The 22,544-nt window shown below is 38.7% G+C and overlaps 1 protein-coding gene across 4 annotated transcripts in view; it reads left to right on the forward strand.

The window, feature by feature from the left end:
• Positions 1-22,544, forward strand: part of DCAF5 (DDB1 and CUL4 associated factor 5) — a 128,426-nt gene that overhangs the window by 46,139 nt on the left and 59,743 nt on the right. For all 4 annotated transcript variants that reach the window (XM_037832455.1, XM_037832453.1, XM_037832457.1 and 1 more), the window contains exons 5-6: positions 151-280; positions 21,949-22,162. In XM_037832455.1, the coding sequence (XP_037688383.1) occupies positions 151-280; positions 21,949-22,162 (344 nt within the window). The remainder of the gene's footprint in view (positions 1-150; positions 281-21,948; positions 22,163-22,544) is intronic.

Consider the following 22,544-nt stretch of genomic DNA (forward strand, 5'->3'; position numbering starts at 1 on the left):
GACTGCTGAGATGATGTGCTATGTTCATGTGGGCCCATCAGGGTGGTTATTAAAGGGTATGCTCCTACTCAAACTCACACTCTTGCTTGTCTGCCTACCACTGGCTCAAAGGGCCCTGGAAAGAACTGATCATAATTTCTCTTTTCACAGAGCCCTTCTGCCTGGCAAACTATCCATCAGCCTTTCACAGTGTCATGTTTAATCCTGTGGAACCCAGGTTACTGGCCACAGCTAATTCAAAGGAAGGAGTGGGACTCTGGGATATTCGAAAACCTCAGAGGTGAGTCACGTTTACTTATAAGGTGTTAAAACGTTTCTCTGCCTCAGCTTTCAAGTAATGTGATCAGCCAGCAGGGATCGTGAGAACCTGTTTGGCAGTTGATCTCACTTGGGCATCTCCTAACATGTACGATGTCACTGAAGCCAGGGGAGTCCTCTTTCCAGGGTCAGACAGTGTGAGAAATCTACCCTCCTGGATGAGTAGGAATCATAAATCATCATCTGGAGTCTAGAAAGGGTCAATTCTAGGCAAACTGATGAAGTGAGAAGAGCTTCCCTTAAGGTCTGCGTCCCCTTTTTAGGCCCCATCTGTACCAGAAACATGGGGGCTCTTCCTAGGGAGAAAAGAGATCTGCCAAACTCATTGACACTGAGTCAGGGCTTTATAACTCCAGACTGAAGGAGGTTTCTAGGTGGGCTTTAGGAGGACAGGAACCTCCAAAATTTTTTGGACATTATGTATTTATGTAAGATACATTTTTCTGAGAAGGGGGTTTGTTTGCTTTTCTCAGTTACTCAAAAGGACCAGTTATGAGACAACAGAAGGTTAAGAACCACTGCATTAAGTTGTTAGGGACCTAATGTGTTTTCCCTTCTGTTTGAATTATTTAAAAAGTACACTTAGGACAATCCTGAACCAAGGTACACCAGTGGGGGAATTTCAGGTGTCATTAAGGGAAATGTGTGTGTGGAGTAGGAGGCTTTTTCATGTTCCCTAAATCCCACTGGGAAGGGAACAACCCTTCCTGGCACTGGTATATAAAGCTGGCCTTGCTTTTAGATTTAGATGCATACCATAGCTAGTCCTCTGGGAGTTCTATAATGGAGGGAATTTCCCGCTTTGTAAAGCAATATTACAGAAGAATCTCATGGAAAGCAAGCGAGGTTGTAATTTATTTCATTAGCCTTAGATGAAAGGGGCATTTACATACAGAGGATTATCTTCCTTGATGATTTTTAATCACAGCTACTTATCTCCATGGGGCAGCAGATCGGTGTAGCCCAGAGGGAGTCCATAGTGTTGAGAAGGGCTCCCTGTGACTCCACAGGGCAATGAATTTTTTCTGCCCTTTCTGCTGCATACGCACCTGGCTCTTGCTTTTCCATGTTGCTGAAAGGCATGTAGTGGTAGGATCCCTTGTGTCTTTGCACTGTGTGCTTAGAGAGGTTTGCTTTCTACCAGGAAGGTAACCTCTGTGTTTAGCTACAGCGTTCTCTGCCACTTCAGGCTCCTTAGGAGGAACTGCTCTGCCTCATCCATATTATAAAAGGCAGGATTTGGACTAACTATGCCAGCTGTCTCCTCCCAACCTGCTATCTCCTGTACTTTTAATTGCAATGAATAGCTGGCAACTGGAGTAGGGCACTGATCTATTCATCTCCAGTGGAAAGCTTGAGTAATTCATGATGTCAGCAGTGTCTTGAAAGAAGAGGGGGTGTGAGTGTTTTATTCTCCTTTTCTCCCCCAGTCTCCTCCATTGGTTTCCTGCTGTGCTTTGTATTTGGACCCTGTTCCCTTTCCACTTGTCTTCTTTTGGTTTCTTTCTGTGATGAAAATTCTGTGATGATTGTTTTATTTTTTATAATAACGTGTATTAGATTAGGGTTTTATGTAGGAAAATGTAACAAAAACACACAAAAAAAGAAGAAGAAATCCCATCTCCAGATTATCTGTTACTTGTATGTTTTTTTAAATGTTTATACATTATATGATTCTTTTCATTCCCAGTCTCTAGCCACTCTCTCCAAAGGTAACCAAAGCCAAAATTTATGTATCTTTTCAGAACATAATTTAATTTAATGCGTATATCAACATGTATATATATCCTTTTAAAAATTTAGCCTAAAGAAACCATGTAATAGTACTCACTGTTCTCAGTCTCTTTTTTAAATTAATAATGTCTTGGGGCTCTTTTCATATTAGCACTTAACAGAACCAGCTCATTCTTTTAATGCCTACGTGGTATTCCATTTATGTCGTGTAACCAACAACCAGAACTTCTTGTTTCTAGTTTTTGGCCTTTATAAGTAATGCTGAATTGAACCTGGTTACATGTCTATCTTGGTCTATATTTGCAGTAATATCTGTTGGGAATTGCTGCATCGAAAGGTCTAGTGTACCCAACAACCAGAACTTCTTGTTCCTAGTTTTTGGCCTTTATAAATAATGCTGAATTGAACCTGGTTACACATCTGTCTTGGTCTATATTTGCAGTAATATCTGTTGGGAATTGCTGCATTGAAGGGTCTATTTATTTAAATTTTTTGATTAAAATTGTCAAATTGCTCTCCCAAAAAGCTGCACTAATTTACAAACCTACCAGCTGTATACATGTTTCTCCAAGACTCTCACCAACACTTAAGCTTTTCCTAATCTCATAGGGGAAAACAATATCTTCTTGTTTTGATTTCCCCTTCAATTATGAGTGAGGGTATATGGTTTCTTTGGTAACCATAATTTTCAAACCCATATGGGAGAAAAATCACCTAAGAAGACTAATTGGCAATCTTGACTGATTACTTTCTTGGGCTAAAGGGAGGAGATGAGTGCCGTGGGGACTAAAATAGTTTTGCCTAGTTTCTTTCAATTCTTCTAAGGTTCTGTGAGGTTTTTCTTGGTTTGAGGCAATAAAGGGGCCTGAAATATTCTTTGAGAACTGTTCTTAAATTCACATTCACTGGTCGTTGGGGCTTGAATTGCAGATCTTTTCTGTTTGAATTCCCTCAGTACAAATTGCTGTGGGGGTGGGAAAGAGGGCCCTTTGTCTTTTCCTTGCAGGATTAATTGTGCTGAGTTGCAATAGATGATTTGTCTCCTGAGTACGCTGCCTAGAAACCCTGACCCAGATCTTGGGGCAATTCTGAATCCACTGGGAGAACAAGCCTAGAACAGGATAGATCTATTTCAGAGATACTTAAAGTCTAGGGAAAGATTGATTTTAGGAGATTTGTGGATCTCTTTAAATTGCAGGTAAAATTGTGGGTGCTTGTATCAGAGTGAACACCACGTGGTGAAAAAGGGAGAGAGCTGTTACTAGGTTTTTGTAGATAAACCCATGACCCCAGAAGGATGTTCTGGAGATTGTAGGTTTAAAGCCTATCTTGGCTGCTTGCCAGGCCTAAAAGTGTCTTCCATCTTATAATAGCTTGGGCATGTGGGTGAATTTCAGGGCCTACTCTGAAGGGATACTGACCTCCTAGAAACAAATATAATCCTCTTGTGTCAATGAGAGGGCTTTACCTTGGACCCCTTTTCCTTCCTGGCTATAATAATCCATAAACCTATGGATTATTCCATGCTTGACTGCTTCTCTGGCCTACCCCAAGCCTATGCTGTAGGATCACCTCTTAGGTCATAGGGTTAGCGGAGACAGTTTTGTCCCACTGTTGCCCTGAAATAAGCTGATAAGAGGGCTGGCAGGTAGCATAAAATGTCACTACTAGAAGGGACTGTAATAATCTGATCTGACTTCCTTACTGTACAACTTAAGAAAACCAGCCCAGTGAAGTAAAGGGAGGCAGAAGAGCTTGATGGTTTAGAGTGTAGGATTGGTAGCCAAACTATCTGAGTACAAATCCAGGCAGTACATCTTAACACCTTTACTTGAGCAAGTTACTTCACCTCTTGGTGCCTCATAATAATAAATAATAGCACCTAATATGTATTAAGCACTTACTATGTGCCAGTATTTGAGAATTATATGAATTACCTTATTTAAACCTTGGTTTAATCTAGTTTTCTTTCCTCTCACAAGCTTCTCCAATACAGACCTGCCCAAATCTGGAGTCTGAGTCCTTTAGGCTTTTTGCCTCTAAAAGTTAAACCACTTTTTACTGCCTGTTGACCCAGACGCTGTCTATATGCTAGCTTTCCAAGTTTCTTGCTCTTCTAACCCTGGAAACCTGCCTGTGCTATTTCTTTTGCTGGAAAGCTTGAGAACAAAAGTTGCAAACTAGCTGCCCACAGGCCAAATTAAACCCACAGAGAAATTTTGTTTGGCCTACAAGACTTAATAAAGTTTGGAAAATTACAGAAAAAATCCTGATTTCTAACTTCTTTTGAAAAAGTAAAAAATATCATTGGACCTTTCTTCTCAGATGGCAGCGGTTAGCTGAGGCTGAGTCATAGGTTCTTCTTTAAAACTTCATGGTTTATTAAGGGTCTCATCATTCTTGGATTGTCCTACACAGGTGTGCAGCCATCATTTATATCACTTGCCTGGCCCTGTAGCCATTGGAGTTTGAAAGGTCTGCTTTAGGAATTTTAGTAGTAGTCATACTCTGGGGATATGTGAGAATAGGTGACTGGATGGGAGAGGAAACTTCACATGCACAAGTATACATTTCATGTTTGGACAAGTTTCTTTCATTAAGCTCATTTAGACTATTTCTGCTGATGTCTTTATAACCATGTCACCACCAGCACCCTAATTATGTCTTGCTTAGAGTATTGCAGTGGTCTCTGAACAGTTTTCAGAACTGAGATTCTCTGATGTCTAGAGTTCAGGAAAAGCAAAGTTTTCCTCACTGTCACTCTGCTTGTCTCACCCTTTTCTTTGCTTATTTTAACTGTCTGCTCACTCACCACCTCTCTCCCTTCTAAACTCTTCAGTTTCTGTCAGGAACAGTTAGTTCTGTGACAGGTAACAGTGTCTTGCTTTGACAAGGATAATAAAGAGAGTGGTTTTTTCCCACTCAATAATAAAACTGGGGCAAGCCAGGAATTCCTATGAAGACTTATCTTACAAGATGATGCTTTTATATGTTGTATAATCAACACATCTGAAAATGGGCAATAATTGCAAATTCCTACTATCTCACGGAAATTGCTCTTAGGACCTCACCTGGCTCTTAGGGGCCTCTAGTTTAAGTGTTTGTTCTTTGGGACCTGTGCCAATCCTTCTACAGAGGCCAAATTAAATGTAACTTCCTGCCTTCTGAACAAGCCAGGCAATCTCTGCCACATTGCATTTAAACTTCAAAGGCTGAAAAAGGTACTCATGTTTTGATGTTTGTTGAAACTTTAAAAAATGAGGCTCCAGTGGCCTTGGCCTCCTTCCTCTCTGAATGCAAGGCCATCAGAGTAGACAAAGATTTCTTAAATTTCTTAAACAGGACATAGAGTGTACTGTGCATAAAAGAAAAAAAAAGGATAAATTGGATTTCACTAAAATTAAGAACTTTTGTTCATCCAAGACACCATTAAGTGGTAAAAAGATAAGCCCAACAGGCTGGGAAAAAATATTCATAATGCACATATTGAACAAGGATTCATATCCAGAATATGCAAAGAACTACAAATCAGAAAGAAAAAGAAATAACCCTAATTTAAAAGTAGGCAAAAGTATTGAACAGGCACTTCATAAAGGAAGGTATCCAAACAGCCAGTGAGCATTTGAAAGGTACTCAAGGTCATTACTCATCAGGGAAGTGCAAATTAAAACTACAGTGAGTTTTCACTATATACCCAGAATGCTTAAAATTTAAACATCCGTTAGTGCCAGGTATTGGCAAGGATGTGGAACAATTGAAACTCTCATACATTTTAGGTGAGTGTAAATTAGTGCAACCACTTAGGAAAACTATTTGTCAGTATCTATTAAACTAAACATATGACTCCATGACCCAGCAATCTTACTCATAGGCATATCTAAGAAAAATGAATACGCATTTCCTTAAAAGGCATAAATTAGAATTCTCACAGCAGCTTTAGTCATAATAGCCCAAACTGGAAACAACCAAAATGTCCGTCACTGGGGAGAATGGATAAATAAATTATGGACTAGCCCTACAATGACATTACACAAACATAAAAAAGAACGAACCACAGAGAAACACATTGACATGGATAAATCACACAGCCATAATGTTGAATGAAAGAAACCATGTACAAAAGAGTATAGACTATATGATTCCATCTGTATGATGTTCAAGAACAGGCAGGTTATAGAAGTAAGAAAAGTGGTTACCTCTGGGTAGGGTATTGACTAGAAAGGCATAAGGGAAACTCCTGGTGTTCTAAATCTTGATCTGGGTGATAGTTTCATGGGTATATACATAGGTTAAAATTTATGGAGTGGTATGCTTAGAATTAGTATATTTGATTGTATTGTTTTATATTTTAAAATAATTTTAAATGAAAAAAGAATCCAAGGTCACTACTGTCTTTGAATGGATATTTACCATCTTCACTATGACTCTAGTGATTGTACCAATATCATCATTTTCTTAGGGATCTTAAGCTTGGAGGAACAAGAGCGGGGGAGAGGAGAATCCAGCAATTTAGAGGATGTTCTAGAAAATTCAACAGAGAAACCGAAAATCCTTGGAGTTGAGATCTTTTCAGGGGACATGCTTTCTAGTTAGCCATTTTCTTCTTTTTTTCCCTCTACTCCCACTCACCTGTTTTCACCATACACACACATATGATACTTACAAAAGTGTTCTATCTACTGAAACCCTTAGTTAAAAAGCTTTTCTCCCCAGAATCATATTCCTTTCTTAGTTTCTTTGTTTTTTATTAATGTTTATTTAGTCATTCAGATTGAAATTCCAGAGTCCCATTTGATGCTTGTCTCTCTTTCCCTGTGCCATAGCCAGTCAGCCTTGCTCTGTATTAGCACCTGGCCACTTTTTTTCAGTTCTTGATGTTCCTTCCCCATTTCAGGTTCGTATCAGTCATCCTATTAGGGACTGACTACACTGGTTCCCTAACTGTCTCCTGCATCTGACATATAGCACATATCCTTAAATATCACTTTTTTTGTTCCCTTACCCAGGAACTTTAATGGCTTCTTGTTGTCTTTGTCCACAGCTATACACCCAGAATCTATAATGTGGATGCTCCAAGAAAATATTTCTTGAATGAATGCATGACCTATTTTACCAGATATAATTCAAACTCCTTAAGCAAGCAGTTTGCCCCTTCTCTTATGCCAGTCTACCTCCCACCCACCGCACCAACAGATGAATGGATAAACAAAAGGTGGTATATCCACACAATGAAATATTACTTGGCCATAAAAAAAATGAAGTACTGATACCTGCTATGATGTGGATGAACATATACACAGACAACATATACCTAGGAGAGAATTACTTTTCCCTTGACTTTTCTCTACCTATTCAAATCCTAGTTACCCTTCAAGGTCTAAGGTCAAATGATAGCCCAGCAGGGAAACTTTTCCTGCTACATCCCCGTTTCATACTCCTAAAGCTTCTGTTACTTGACTCACCGTGTCCCCGGTACCTAGCATAGTTATAGCAAAGAGTGTGTGTAAGAATAAATACTTGTTGAATGAAGGGAGCTTTCCTTTACTTCGAGAGGAAGGGATCTCTCTATTCAGAACCTTCTGCACTTATAGTCTATGGCATTCATGCTGCATGTCTCATTTGCTGTTTGCCATCTTTTAGTAAGACTATGTCTTTGATTTCCTTCCCGTATGAATTGCTGCTCACAGAGGAGGTACTAGTCCTATTCTGTGCTATCACTCATTATGTTTTTCTGTGGATTTCTAAGGACAGAGCCATGTGTTATTCATCTTTAATTTCTAGTGTCTAGCACAGTGCTTGGAACATTATGGGCCCTTAGTGAATATTGAGAGAATGCAGTGTTACATTCTCATCCTAGTTTTCCATAATGTTTTCTGGGCCTAGTAATTCCCAGAGTGTAACAGCATGGATCAAAATGTTGGATCTAAGGTACAAATCTGTCAGAAAAGGTTATAAGAGTTCTTGCTGGGCTTTGAAAGCTTCTGTCAGAATTATGTGGTAGAGCAAGCCAGGTATGATGGTGAAGTTGCTTTTTGGCTTTAAGGCCACAAGGTGGAGCAATAGACTGTTTGGCTCACTGGAAGACAGTAGGTTCCTCAAATCCTAACACAGTGGTTGGGGGCATCAGAATCACCTGGGCAGCTTGTTAAACTGCCCTTTCCTGGAGCGCCTACTCAGAGATTGAATTGTTGGTCTGGGGTGGGAACTATGAATCTGTCCTTGTTAAACAAATGCCTCAGGTGATTAAGCAACTTTGCTTTTCCTGCAAAATGGAAGCTGTGGTTATTCAGAGAGGTATGCGTTGAGTTTGCTTTCGCATTCACTTGGACCTGGGTCTTTGCGCTTTAGGCCACAGCTTCCTCGTGTCCATTCCTTCTCACCAAATGTGCTTTTTATAACAAGAGGCTTAGTTTCAGACCAGAGCATCTGAAGAATGTCTGGTGAATGGATGGGAGTTTTGGAAGCATGTACCATTTCATGTCCTTTCTTTAATACTACCAAAATCGTTACCAAAACTGTAAATCAAGTGGACTTGCTAAGTTTAGAATCAAATGTTGACTTAAAAAAAAACAACAAAAAAAATTCATGGTAAAAAATTTCAAATATAAGTAGAATAGTAAAATGAACCCTCTAACCTTTCACCCATCTTCAATAATTATCAACTTCTGGACAATCTTGTTTCATTTATTCCTTATGTGTAAACCCCTTCCCCTATTATTTTGGATCAATTTTCATATATCAGTATTTCATTTCCTCTGTAAATACTTTAATATATATCTCTAAAAGGTAATTTTTTTTTTAAATTGAGATATAATTCACATAGCCTACAATTAACCATTTTAAAGTGAACAATTCATTGGCATTTAGTACATTTACAATGTTGTGCAACCACCACTTCTGTCTGGTTGCAAAACATTTTAAGTACCCCAAAATAAAATCCTATACCCACCGAGCAGTTATTCTGCATTTTCCCCTTTCCACGGCCCTTGGCAACCACTAATCTGCTTCTGTGTCTATGGATTTACCTATTGTGGATATTTTATATAAATGGAAGCATACAATATGTGACATTTTGTGTCTGGCTGGCTTCTTTCACTTAATATAATGTTTTCGAGGTTCATCCACATCGTAGCAGGTATCACTACTTCATTGTTTTTTATGGCCGAATAATATTCCATTGTGTGGATATACCACCTTTTGTTTATCCATTCATGTGTTGGTAGGGTTTGAGTTGTTTCTACGTTTAGACTATTGTGAATACTGCTGCTGTGAACATTCACGTGTAAGTATTTGTTTGAGTACCATGAGTGAATTTGTAGGGTCATATGGTAATTCTATGTTTAACTTTGTGAGGAACTGCCGAATTTTTCCATAGTGAGATAGTTCTTTTTAAACATGCCACCACAATATTATTGCACCTAAATAATTAGCAATAATTTAGCAATAATTCTTTAATATTATCACATATCTAGTTAGTATTCAGATTTCCTTAGTAGTTTCATAAATGTTTTGTTACAGTTGGTTTTTATGAATCAGGATTCAGATGAGGTCTATACAAAGCGATTGGTTGATGTGGCTTCTAAGTCTCTTTTAATCCATAGTTACCCCTGCCTCTCACCTTTTTTTCCTGCAATTTTTTTTTTCTTATTAAAGAAACTGGATTATTTGTCTTAAAGCCTTTCTCTCATTATAGAGGATGCTGGCTGCGTATCATTTGGCACGTTCCTCTGACCCTGTGTTTTCCCATAAACTGGTATTAAATCTAGATGCTTGAACAGGTTCAGGTTTGATTTTTTGGAGTGCAAAAATATTTCATAGGTGGTGTTGTATATATTCCATAAAGAAGCTAAAAATTTCTAGTTGTCTCTCCTTTTATTTTAAAATACTGACTTTGACAGACTTTAGCTTTTTTAAATACAAATACTCTCTGGCAATGATCCGGAGAAAATGGATCATGCATATATTGCTGATGGGAATGTATAATGAATGGTACAGACACACTGGAAAAGAGTTTAGTAGTTCCTTTTAAAATTAAAAATGGACTTAACTTATGACCCAGCAATTACACTCTTGGGCATTTATCCAAAACAGATGAAAACATTTTCACACCCGAACTTGTATACAAATGTTTGTGGCAGCTTTATTCATAATAGCCAAGAGCTGGAAACTACCCAGATGTCCTCCTGTGGGTGAATGGGTATGTAATCTGAAGTACATCCATACCATAGAATACTACTCAAGAGATAAAAAGGAATGAACTATTGATACACACAGCAACTTGGATAAATCTTAAGGAAATTATGCTGACTTCAATCTCAAAAGGATGCATAGGGCATGATTCTGTTTATGTAACAGTCATAAAATAATTTAGAGATGGAGAACAGATTAGGGGTTGCATGGGATTTGGGATGGAGGTAGAAGGGGTAGATGTGACACTAAAAAGGTAGCATGAGTGGGTCTTGTAATGGTGGTATAGTTAAGTATTTTGATTGTTGTGGTTACATGGTTACATGAAACTACACATGTGATAAAATTGCATACATACATACACAAATTAGTGTATGTATAACTGACAAAAATCTGAAAAAGCTCTGTGTATTGCACTGATGTAACTATCCTGGTTTTTAATATTATACTATAGTTATGCAAGATGGTGACATTGGAGGAGGCTGGGTAAACAGTACATGGGACTTCATTGAAAATATTTTTGCAACTTCCTCTGAATCTATAATTGCTTCAAAATAAAAAGTTTAAAAATTCAAATAATACATGCTAATATTCATCTTTTAAAACTGTCGCTGAGGCCACCATCTCCTCTTACTGCCTCTCTCAGTCCTGGTCCCCTGTCCCCTCCCCTGGCAGTAATGACTATTATGAGTTTGAAGTACACTGTTCCAGGATTTTTTCTTTGCTTTTATATGCTTATACATTTATTGACAGCAGGTGGCATCATTCTATGTGTATATGTGTGTTTACATATACAATATACTACTGTACAGTCATTCTGCAAGTTGACTTTTTCACTCATTGGAGCGTTAGGAATTTATTCATATATTAACATATTCAGATTGAAGTTTCTTTTGCTAGATAAGAATATGAGTCAACTCTCTGTTACAGTCAGCTTAGGCTTTTCTTCCAGGGAATCTTCCATGACTTCTCCCCCTCCTGTCTCCCCAGTGGAGGGGAGATGTGTTTTCTATGTCTTCCTTTAGCACATTTTCCCTTTATTACAGCACTGGTCATGGTATACAAGGAAACTTGGTTTTCTTGCCCCTCCTTCAACCTGAGGGTGTCTTATTCATCTTATTTCAGCTTTGAATCCATGTTGCTGGCACAGTGCCTTAAATAGTTAGCAGGTTCAGTAAATGCTTGAATGAATGCATGTATGAATTACGGGGTAGGGTATGAAGTAGATGACTTAGATGAATCCTTCTGGCCTTGATGCATTGCAATCTGATGCCCTTGTCTTTGCTGAGTGGGATAATCTGTCTCCACGGTGTACTGTACGGAAATCTCATTGAACCAAGAAGCAGAAAAAAAATTTGATTGCCCTGTTTCTGCTGCTTATTGACTGGGTGGTCAGCACCAAGTCATACCTAAGTCTCTTTCAGTGTTGAATGAGACTAATGCTGCCCCCCAGTGTCGACCTTATAGAATTGTTGTAAGGATGGGATGATAATACAGTGTACACAAAATTAAATTTAATGAATAAATTGTTGCTTCTTCAGGAGCATCTATCTTCATATAATTCCTTCAGTGAATTCTTCATAACTTGAACAATTTATTTTTTGATCACATATTTAACCATTTAATTTGATCTGTTTTGAGTTTTATGTTTTAGATAGGAAATTTTTTTTAGTGCACTCCTGGTAATCTTGGCTTCATTTATTCATGTATTTACCTGTATATGGAAGATTTTCCAAAAAACATCATTGTTTCTAGATTCTGCATAAAATAGTTTGTTTTGAGTCTGTTTTCTAATCTGATAATACAACTTTGTCATTTACTTATGGATGCTTTGGAAGTGGGACAGTTTATCTGCAGAAATAAATCCAACTGAGTGTAGTTTCATACTTAACTTGCTGATTGTCCAGTGCTAACCAAGGGAGGCCCTTTTAATAACAAGAAGCTATCAAAGGAGGGTTATTATTTGCCAACATTGAAATCGATGGTGAGGGACACTGACATTTTCAGAGTCCTTTGAAAATTTTTGTTTGGGTATCATGAATTTAAAATAATGACTTAATTTCAAAGTTGGCATCTGTTATCAGCATCCTATGGGACAGTGTATTATTTGAGGTTTCCATTAAAAGGCTCTTTAAATTCCCTACTCCCATACATTTTTCAAAGCTGTCTTCAGTGGCCCCCTCCCCTTTTTTTAAAATGCAATTTTATTGAGATATATTCACATACCGTACAGTCCATCCAAAGTATACAATCCGTAGCTCACAGTTATCACCATATAGTTGTGGGTTCATCAACATAGTCAATTTTCAAACATTTTCATTACTCCAAAATAAAGAAAAAAGTAAAAAAGAACACCCAAAACACTCCACCCTTTAATCCCCCCTATTATATATATATTTCTTTGGCTTTGTTTTGTTACTCATCTGCCCATACATTGGATAAAGGGAGTGTCAGTCACAGGGTTTTCACAATCACAAAATCACACGATGAAAGCCATATAGTTATACAATCAGTCATCAAGAATCAAGTTGTTGGATTACATTCAACCAATTCAAATTTTTTCTTCTAGTTATTCTAATACCCTAGAAACTAAAAAAGAATATTTATATAATGTGTAAGAATAACCTCCAAAATGACCTCTCAACTCTATTTGAAATCTCTTAGCCACTGAAATTTAACTTGTTTCATTTCTTTTCCCCCTTTTGATCAAGAAGGCTTTCTCAACCCTACAATGCTGGGTCCAGACTCATCCCTGGGAGTCATGTCCCATGTTGCCAGGGAGACTTACACCCTGAGGAAATGTAGTGAGTTTATTTGCAGAGTTGGCTGAGAGGCCACTTCTGAGCAACAAAAGAGGTTCTCTGGGGGTGACTCTCAGGCAGGCACAATTATAAGTAGGCTTAGCCTCTCCTTTGCAGCAACAAGCTTCATAAGGGCAAGCCCCAAGATTGGGGGCTCAGCCTCCTAAATTGGTAGTCCCCAGTGCTTGCGAGAATGTCAGGAATTCCCCAGATGGATAAGCTTAATATTTCCACATTTTTTCCCCAGTCCCTCAAGGGGGCTTTGCAAATACTGTTTTTATTCTCTGCCCAGATTACTCTGGGATGTATTGGGGGTTCACACTAGCATGTTCAAACCACCAGACCTCACTCCCTGTTCAAGGTTCCATGTAGTTATGGTAGTTGAATAAACTGACCATATAAGTTAAATTATATAGCGTGCTACAGAGAATATAGATTTTCCACCAAATAAACATCTCTTCCTTTGGTCTCACACAGAAGTTGAGGTTGTAAAACAGTCAGTATGATCCTTTATCCTTTAGTCTGATTTACCTTAGTCCTAACCAAGTCCATTTTGGTCATATCTCTAATTGAAGTCTGATCTGTTTTTCAGCTTCTTTAACATTTGCTGTATGGGGTAAGGCTGACATTCGTAGCTACCAAAGTCTGGCTTTGAGTCTCAGGTGTCACATAGATACCCAAAGTTACAGGGACTGACCATATTGTACACAAAGAACTTAGCATCTCAGAATTTAGAAATAACCATTACAATCAGGAATAGATGTAACTGCTGTTAAGAGCTTACAGTCTAGGAACCTTTGCCATAAGCCTTCCCCTGATAACCTAGGAACCTTTACCATAAGCCTTCCCCTGATAGCCTGTGCTCTCAGATTCAATTCTCAGAGTTTGCACATTATAGTTAATCCATATTAGTGAGGCGCTAATAATATTTTGCCTTTTCATTTCTGGTACTTAATTCCTTCTTGCAGCTGCTCAAATATTCCATTGTATGTATACATCACAGTTCCCCCTCTGTTCAGCTGTCAATGTACCCTTAGGCCACTTCCATTCAATGTACCCTTGTATACCTCCATTCATCATGAATACTGCTGCCATAAACATCAATGTATAAATGCCTATTCATGTCCTTGCTTTCTGTTCTTCAAAGTATATACCTAATAACAGTATATACTGTTATACTTCTGTATATACTTCTTCAAAGTATATACCTAATAACAATTTTTTTTTCACACACCTTACAATCCATCCTAAACGAACAATCAGTAACTCCTGGTATAATCACATAGTTATGCATTTGCCACCACAATCTATATGAGAACATTTCCATTTCTTCCACAAAGAAAGAAGAAGAGGAAGAAAGTAAAAGAATAAACAAAAATTAAAAAGGGGAAACAACAAGAAGAATCCCATATCCCTCCTTATATCCCCCTCTATTGACATTTAGCTTTAGTATACTGCCTTTGTCACAATTAATGGAAGCATATTACAATGTTACTGTTAACTATAGACCCTGGTTTGCATTGATTGTATTTTTTCCCATATTCAGTAATTCCTTTTTTTAAAAGAGGAGTATGTATAAGAAGTCATTTTGAAATAATTATTTTCTTTTTATTATAAACGTTCACGTTCATTATAGAAAAACTTGGTAAATAAAATGAAAGCTATAAAGAAAATAAACCCAAGTCCTATAGTCGTTAATATATCTTCCTGTTAGTTTCAGTACACTTGTCAATCAATACATAATTATCACTATTTGTTTATAAATATAATTGGGAAGAACATGTATTCAAAACCTGCAGAATTCAATGGTCATTTTCTAAAATCTTTCTTTTTTTTTTAGCTTGTAATTGGATTCTTAAAACTGAATCATTGATTTTTCTTTTGAACTTTTGTTCTGCAAGAATCAGAAATTTGCTTTAAAAGTGTAAGATATAATTCAGGCACCTGTTTAATTCTTCCTTCTTCTTGGCTGCTTGCTTGATTAGCAGGTGGATGAGTTTAATTCACTTGAAGGATGTTGGGTGGTGTCATGCAAAGAGCAGGAGACCTTCGTGGCTTTACTTTCTGGGCTGCAGTTCTTCACCTGTGAAAGACGACTTTGACTCAGATGATCTCCAGGTCATCTAAACAGATTTTTTGCTGTTCTCTGCTGCTTGCGTCTTAGGATTATGTTTCATGGACAGACAAATGTCAGAAACCATGTGACCCTTGGTGGTGGCTGTTCTTTTAATGTTCTAGGTCAGGATTTTTCAAACTGCTGGTTTGAATCCACTGGTTCATTCATTCAGTTGATACTTATTGAACACCTGTTATGTGTCTGACACTGTTTAAGCAATTGGGATATGCAGGGAAAAGATATGAATGGTGATAGTCTAGTGAGAAAAGACAAGAATCAAAATAAATACATAAAAAATATATAGTATATAAGATAGTGATTTGTGCAGTAGAGAAAAATAAAACAGACAAGGGAGACGGGGAGCTTTGGGGAAGTTGTGTTTTGCATAGGGTGTCAGGGAAGGCCTCGCTGAGGAGGATATGTGAATAAAGAGGTAAGTGAATAGGCCATGTTGATATCTGGGGAGGAGCATTCCAGGCCGCAGGATTTGTAACCACAAAGGCTCTGTGGCAGAAACATGTCTGTTATGTTCTAGGACAAGTAAAGGGGCACCATGTGGTTGAAGAGATTGCTAGGAGGGGAGGTTAGAGAGGTAAGGGATGAAGGTGGGAGGTGATTGCCTAGGGCCTCGTAGCCTTTGTTAATGAATTTGATTTTTTACTTTGGTTGATACAGGGAGTCACTGAGGTTTTTCAGCCGAGCAATGATATCTGACTCCTGGTTCAACATTTTTCTAACTGCTTTATTCAGAATGAACGGGGCATGGGACAAGAGTAGAAGCAAGGTGGCAAGTTAGGAGGCTTTTTCAGCAATGCAGTGGGTCATGAAGTCAATTTAAATAGCCATAAATATTTATTAAATAGAAAATATAGGATAGAAAATCAGTGCATTGCATATAGTAGGTGGTAGGTATTGTTCTCTCATGAATTTATGCTAAATAAATATGGATGTACTAGGATACAGTATAAAAAGTATTATGAAGTTTGCTATAAAAAAAGTTTGGAAGCCATTTATATTATTGCCAACTGTTCTAGTTTGCTAATGCTGTGGAATGCAAAACACCAGAGATGGATTGGCTTTCATAAAAAGGGGGTTTATTTGGCTACACAGTTACAGTCTTAAGGCCATGAAGTGTCCAAGGTAACACATCAGTAATTGGGTACCTTCACTGGAGGATGGCCAATGGCGTCCGGAAAACCTCTGTTAGCTGGGAAGGCACGTGGCTGGTGTCTGCTCCAAAGTTCTGGTTTCAAAATGGCTTTCTCCCAGGATGTTCCTTTCTAGCAAGCTTGCTCCTCTTCAAGACGTCACTCACAGCTGCACTGAGTTCCTTCTCTTTGAGTCAGCTCATTTATATGGCTCCACTGATCAAGTCCCACCCTGAATGGGTGGGGCCATGCCTCCATGGGAATATCTCATCAGAGTCATCACCCACAGCTGGGTGGGGCACATTCCAAGCAAATCTAATCAGCACCAAAAGGTCTGCCCCACAAGACTACATCAAAGATAATGGCGTTTGGGGGACACAATACATTCAAACTGGCACACCAACTAAAGGTGATTTTGTGTTTTTAGACACATTCTCAGAGAGTGATTCTTGTATAAAATGAGCCATCTTCTTATAATTGTGCCTCATCAGTCACCAGTTAGGTCTTCTATGACCTTTCCTTTATGTTCATTTCTTATTTTCACCTGTTTGCATAAGAGTTCTTATTAGAAAGTGCCAAATCATGATTTTTATTTGCAGGCCCTCTTCTGCTTAGATTTTTTTCCCCAGGCTTTGCTCCTTTATTCTTTAACCTTCTTCTAGCTTTTTGGCCTTGTCAACCAACACTCAGAGCACTCTGCTGTTTCTTCTCCTGCTATCACTGACTGCCTATTTACCTGCATAGCTTTCCACCCACTTCTTCTGCTCTATTACTGTTACTGTAGCAACTGCCGTCTCAATCTCCCTCCTTCCACTTGTTTTATTTCTCCTGCCAACCTGCCAACTTTTGTTTATTAAACTCTACCTCCCTAGACGTATACACTGTGAGGTCAAAGCGGTAGGATGGAGGATAGTTTTAAGATGAAGACTAAATGGCTACTTATGAAACCCTTCTCTACTTCAGGGAAAGGATTCTGAATTAGCAAGGTTATTGGACAAGCCAGGTCACCTGAGGAACTCAGATGACTAAATGTTGAGCCCTAATTATGTGGAAAAGTCATGAAATGTTCTAGGACAAATCCATTATGGCACTGCCCCTTAATTTGCTTTGAGATCTTGGTTGGCTTGGCAAAGCTTTTGGGATCTCTGGACCAAAGGCAAAAACCTGGCTCCAGATCATTTAAACTCTGGGCATGTTTCCTGTTTTGAAAGCAGGTAATTGGAAGCATTGCCATACCTGCCATCCATGTTTCCTCTGCGCAGGTGCTGGATATGCCACTTGATTATGTAAAGATTTGTCAGAAATCTAGTCAAGCTCTTCTGCCCACCTCAGTCAAGTTTAAAATTTTGAATGTCCAAAAAGGGAAGAAGTTTTACCATTTATTCATATTGAACCAATATATATATTTCAAGCCAGAGAGGTGTGGTGGTGAATCATGTTCTAGAGAAAATAAACTTGTTCAGTCACAGATTACAGTGTTTCTTTTTCAAGTTGTCCAACAATTTGGTTTCCTCTAGAGAAGTCTCAATTTGGGAGCTGCATTGTATTAGGAAAAAAACAAAAGACAAAGTCCAGATTCTTTAGATTCTTCAGATTCTCTCATAAAAGAAATGGTCAAGGGATCACTGAACCCTCAACACACTTGAGTGGGACCAGTGTGGGCTGCAACTCCTTGAACCAGTTCACCTTTTACCTAATTCTAGCATCTCCTAGGATTTGTTATATTCTATAGATTGTGTTACAGGAAGAATGAAACGTCCCATTTTCCTTGTAGGTCATCCTGTCCTAAAGCAGCACCTGTGGTGGAGAGAGAGATCCCCGCCCCCCCCCCCCCGCCCCCCCATCTAAAGAACCTTACTTTTGCCTCTCTGGATGTTGTACTATGCCAACTCTGATGTCCATGTGTTAGAATGAAGCAGTTTTTCCCACAACAGATAAATCACGTATCATGTGTGCTTTGACACCAAGCATTTCTCAAGTCTTATGGAACTTTCACATAGAAACTATGAGGACATTTATACCAGGAGGCTTTGGAAAATCTTGTTGACACCATCAAGTAGTATATGAATTACTTAATCATGGATTTGTGGAAATCTAGACTCATGGAGTCTCATCTTGGAACTGTTGAGACCTTTGTCTTGTGCTAGACATGATATTCCCAGGCACCTTCCCTGGAAACAGCCTCTGCCTATCTCTCCTCTGTTCTAAGACCTTAGCTTTGGCCAAGTACTTTAAAAAAATATTCTTTTGACCTTACAGATCAATAAAGAAGTCCAATGGAATGTTAGACCAAAAAACAAAAAAAAGCGCCAACAATAGGATACTACACTAGTGAGGAATTTTTTCCTGATGGTCCAAGGATCTCTTGCTTTTCATCCTAGGTCTTTTGCATGCTGACCCTTGGATTGCCTCTGACCCCATGCTTGTTATTATGCAGCAAATCCTTGGTTGCTAGGAGTAGATGTATTGCTTTTATTTTTCTTAAAGGGACATTCTGATTTGAACTCATTTTAATTTGTTGCCAGCTCGTTCAAAATACTTTTCTTCTCACTAAATGTGCAATGGCAGCCATTTCTCTGGAGAAGTAGAGATAGTGGCATCTCTATTATCTAGACCAGAGTCCAAAAAGTGAGTCAAGATTGAGGCATTCTTATGCATAAAATCACCCTCAGTTCTCCAAGAAGAAGTGAGAAACTTCTTCTTCAGGGAATGTATTTTAGATAGGACAAGAGCACCAATATTTCTTTCAGGCATCATTGGTGGAGTGGAACTCTGATCTTAAAAGGAATTAGAGTCCTTCTGTTAACAAACATGAGGCTATAAAAATGCCATATTGTGTGGTTGGTTTTTCTACCTTATCCCTCTTCCCCTGCCAATTAAAAAAAAAAAAAAAATCCAAAATGGAAACATGTTTTTCAAAGTGTGGTTTGAAAGTCACCTGCATCAGGATTAACTGTTAGATTGAGATTCCTGGGCCTACTTCCCAGATTGAATTAGAATATCTGGGGGTGGTTCCTGAGAATCTACATTTAAAAAAGAAAACTCAGATGATTTCTCATGTACACTAGAGTTAGAACCATAAAATAAAGAATTTTTGACATTATACATGTATTTTGCCTGTTCTCTCTGGAGAACTAGATTTGCCAGTTGCAGAACCCTTCACTGAGAAATTTCAGTTGACATGGCTCACTTTCTAGATTTCAGGTTTCATTCCATCTCTGGAAAGAATTGAATTTTGAGCCCAAACATGAAGTATTCCAGTTTTGGTAGCTGCTGCCCTTTAGATAGCCTCTTTAGACATTCTAGGAGCAAGATGCCTATGTACCCTCTGTTGTGTTAGAAGTAGGAGTGTAGAGAAGAAAGTTAGTGACTATCCTGGAGCCCACAGGCAGACCCCATAGAGCGTCCAGATTGCAGACAGTGGATTGAGGAGTTTGGGTGGGGATGGGATGGGCCTGGATGTCTGTGTGGCCAGACTCCTCTACAGACCTGACTAGAATTGCAGAGGAAATTCCTGTTAACAGATGGAAAGGGCATGGGCATTTGACAGAGGCCCCAGCTTTCCTGTGAGCACACCTGAGCTGATGTAAACCCTGTGCTATGGCTTATGGGGCTGGCCAAGTTTCTGTCTTTTTGTTGAGTCTTGTTTCCATACCTTACTTGTCTTCAGACCTACAGATGCTGGTTTATTTGCACACTCCATTGCTGATCTTGGATTGAAAGCCTTTCATTGTTTTTGAGCTCAATGTTTAGGTAACATGCCTCTGGCAGCTAGGGGACCCTGTAGAGGAAATGCCTGTGCTCTGACAGCCCCGTCATTAACTCTCTGTGTGTGAGTGAATGCAGCTTGTGTTTAGGACCATTATAACAACGTTTCTTCGCAAAGATTATTACTTGGGGCCTGCAGGAGCACCAGGCATCTCCTTGATATCTGGAATGCTAGAGACAGTGTTTTCCAAGTCTGTTCCCTTTCCTTTCATTTCTGTCATAAGAGAGTTCAAGACTGTTTTGCCCAAGTCTTGTTTCCACACATAGCTGCTGTACCAGAGCATTCTTCCCTTTGATGAGAAGACTACTGTGAGGGACACAGGACTGACAGTGGCTGGTGTTGGTGGAGGCTGTTTTTCTGATCAGGCCAGGATGGCAGCTGCATCTGCACCATGGTTTCTGGGGCTCCTCTTCCCATAAGATATCTCCTTTCCTCTTCCCTTAATCTTTTCCATCTCCTTGCCAAAAAGAAAAGAAAAGAAATGTATTATCTTCATTTAATTTAAATCTCTTCTGGGTGCATATAGATCTTTAAGTTTTTGCTTGTTAAAATGCTTTTAGAATTTCTTTCTTAAAAATGTTTAAATAAATCTGCTAGGCCCTGAATTAGGTTTCTTGAGGCCCTTCCCAGCTCTATGATTCCCTAGAATTTATCAAGTTTTTTCTCTAGGTCCTAACTTCTAGGTCCATTTCATTTCCATGACAACAGTGTCTGTGTGAGGCAGTGTGAGTTAGTAGTTCTGACTTAGTACTCATTTCTGCAGCATCTCTGATGCATATGCTAGTTCACTTTCCTACCAGTAACTCAGTGCTCCAATAATTGAACCTGAAATATGAAAAAGAAGTTGGCTGTGACATGGACAGTGAGCAGTCATCCCTTCATAATAAAATAGTGTCTAAGTAATCAAGTATACTGACTACCTTAGAAATGTAAAACAGACACATACACCTTTTTAATTTTTACTAGTATGGTATAATTGTTAATGTTCATGACTGTCCTGGTTTGAAAGTATCTTCTGAGTCATCAAAAGAAATTTTTAGAACAATACTGTAGGATTTTTTAAAAAATATTATGAACATTATGAAACTCAGAAGAATATAAGGAAAACAGAATATACCACTTCCTTGTGAGTCTAGATAAATAGAATTATATGTATTAACCAATGTCTGTTTCAAAGCTAAATATAACCTCCTGCGAACTGTAAAGGGAAACAAGTCATCATGCTTTTCCAGTTTTCATACTACTTGCTCTATATGTAAATTTTTAAAAATTTCTTTAATATTTACTTTCTAGTTATGCCATGTGGAATATAACAATTTCTCTTTGAACAGATAAAAATTCAAAAATAAATGCCTGTTATGATTATTATTGAAAAATAAACAATAATATATCTGTTGGTTTTGCTGACAGTGGCTCTTGTGTATCAATACAAAGGATAAATATATACCTTAAATTCTACCCATAATTAGCCAGTTAGAGTAGACATGACTCATTTCCCAGGATCTTGATGAGTATCTCTTTGATTATGTATTCATCTTGGGTGAATAAAATAACTGCTCATTCTAATCATTGAAATCTTCTTTCAAGATGCTTCTGTTACCCTTGTCTTGTTAAATTTACCATTAATTCACCTTTTAGAGTTTGAAAAGGGGAAACTGACATGTTAAGTAACTTGCTTTAATGTCATTAAGGTGCCACACCTATCCCCATTATTACCTTCTAGCCACTGCATAGAAATATCATTCTGCTGAAATTCAGATGTGCAAGCCTGACATGAGGTCCTGGGCACATGTTGTAAAGAAGTGAATACAGTGTGTTTTGCAGACTCTTGTCCAGCCTGTCTTACACCTGATCCCTGTACTCTCTTCCTTCCAGTTCTCTCCTGCGCTATGGTGGCAACCTCTCCCTCCAAAGCGCCATGAGTGTGCGATTCAACAGCAATGGGACCCAGCTCTTGGCCCTGAGGCGTCGCCTGCCCCCTGTGCTGTATGACATCCACTCCCGCCTGCCTGTGTTCCAGTTTGACAATCAGGGCTACTTCAACTCTTGCACCATGAAAAGCTGCTGTTTTGCAGGAGATCGTGACCAAGTAAGTGCCCTCTGATTCCTCACAGCCATGCTTTCCTCTCCAGTTATTCTTTCTGGGTTGATCTTTATTTCCTTTCAGCGTCTTGTCAGGGGGAAAAGTGACAGTCTGGGGTTGTTCTAGCTTGATAGTTCTTCATCAGAACTGCCATTGGGTACAAAAGGAGTACACATCAAAAACCAAGTCTGGCCAACCTAACTGCCAAGTCTGTGAACAGATTTTAGGATTCTGAGACTGGGCCACTTGAAAAAAAAAAGAAGGGAGTCCATGGAAAATTGGCCTGCCAGTAAGAGAGACATCTTTTTGTACCAATAAAATACAGTGATGAATGAAACATCCTAAGTACCGTCCAAGAGACATGTGTCCTGAATGGCTTCTTGGGATA

The sequence above is a fragment of the Choloepus didactylus genome, chromosome 4, assembly GCF_015220235.1.
Source record: "Choloepus didactylus isolate mChoDid1 chromosome 4, mChoDid1.pri, whole genome shotgun sequence".
Taxonomy (NCBI): Eukaryota; Metazoa; Chordata; class Mammalia; order Pilosa; family Megalonychidae; genus Choloepus; species Choloepus didactylus.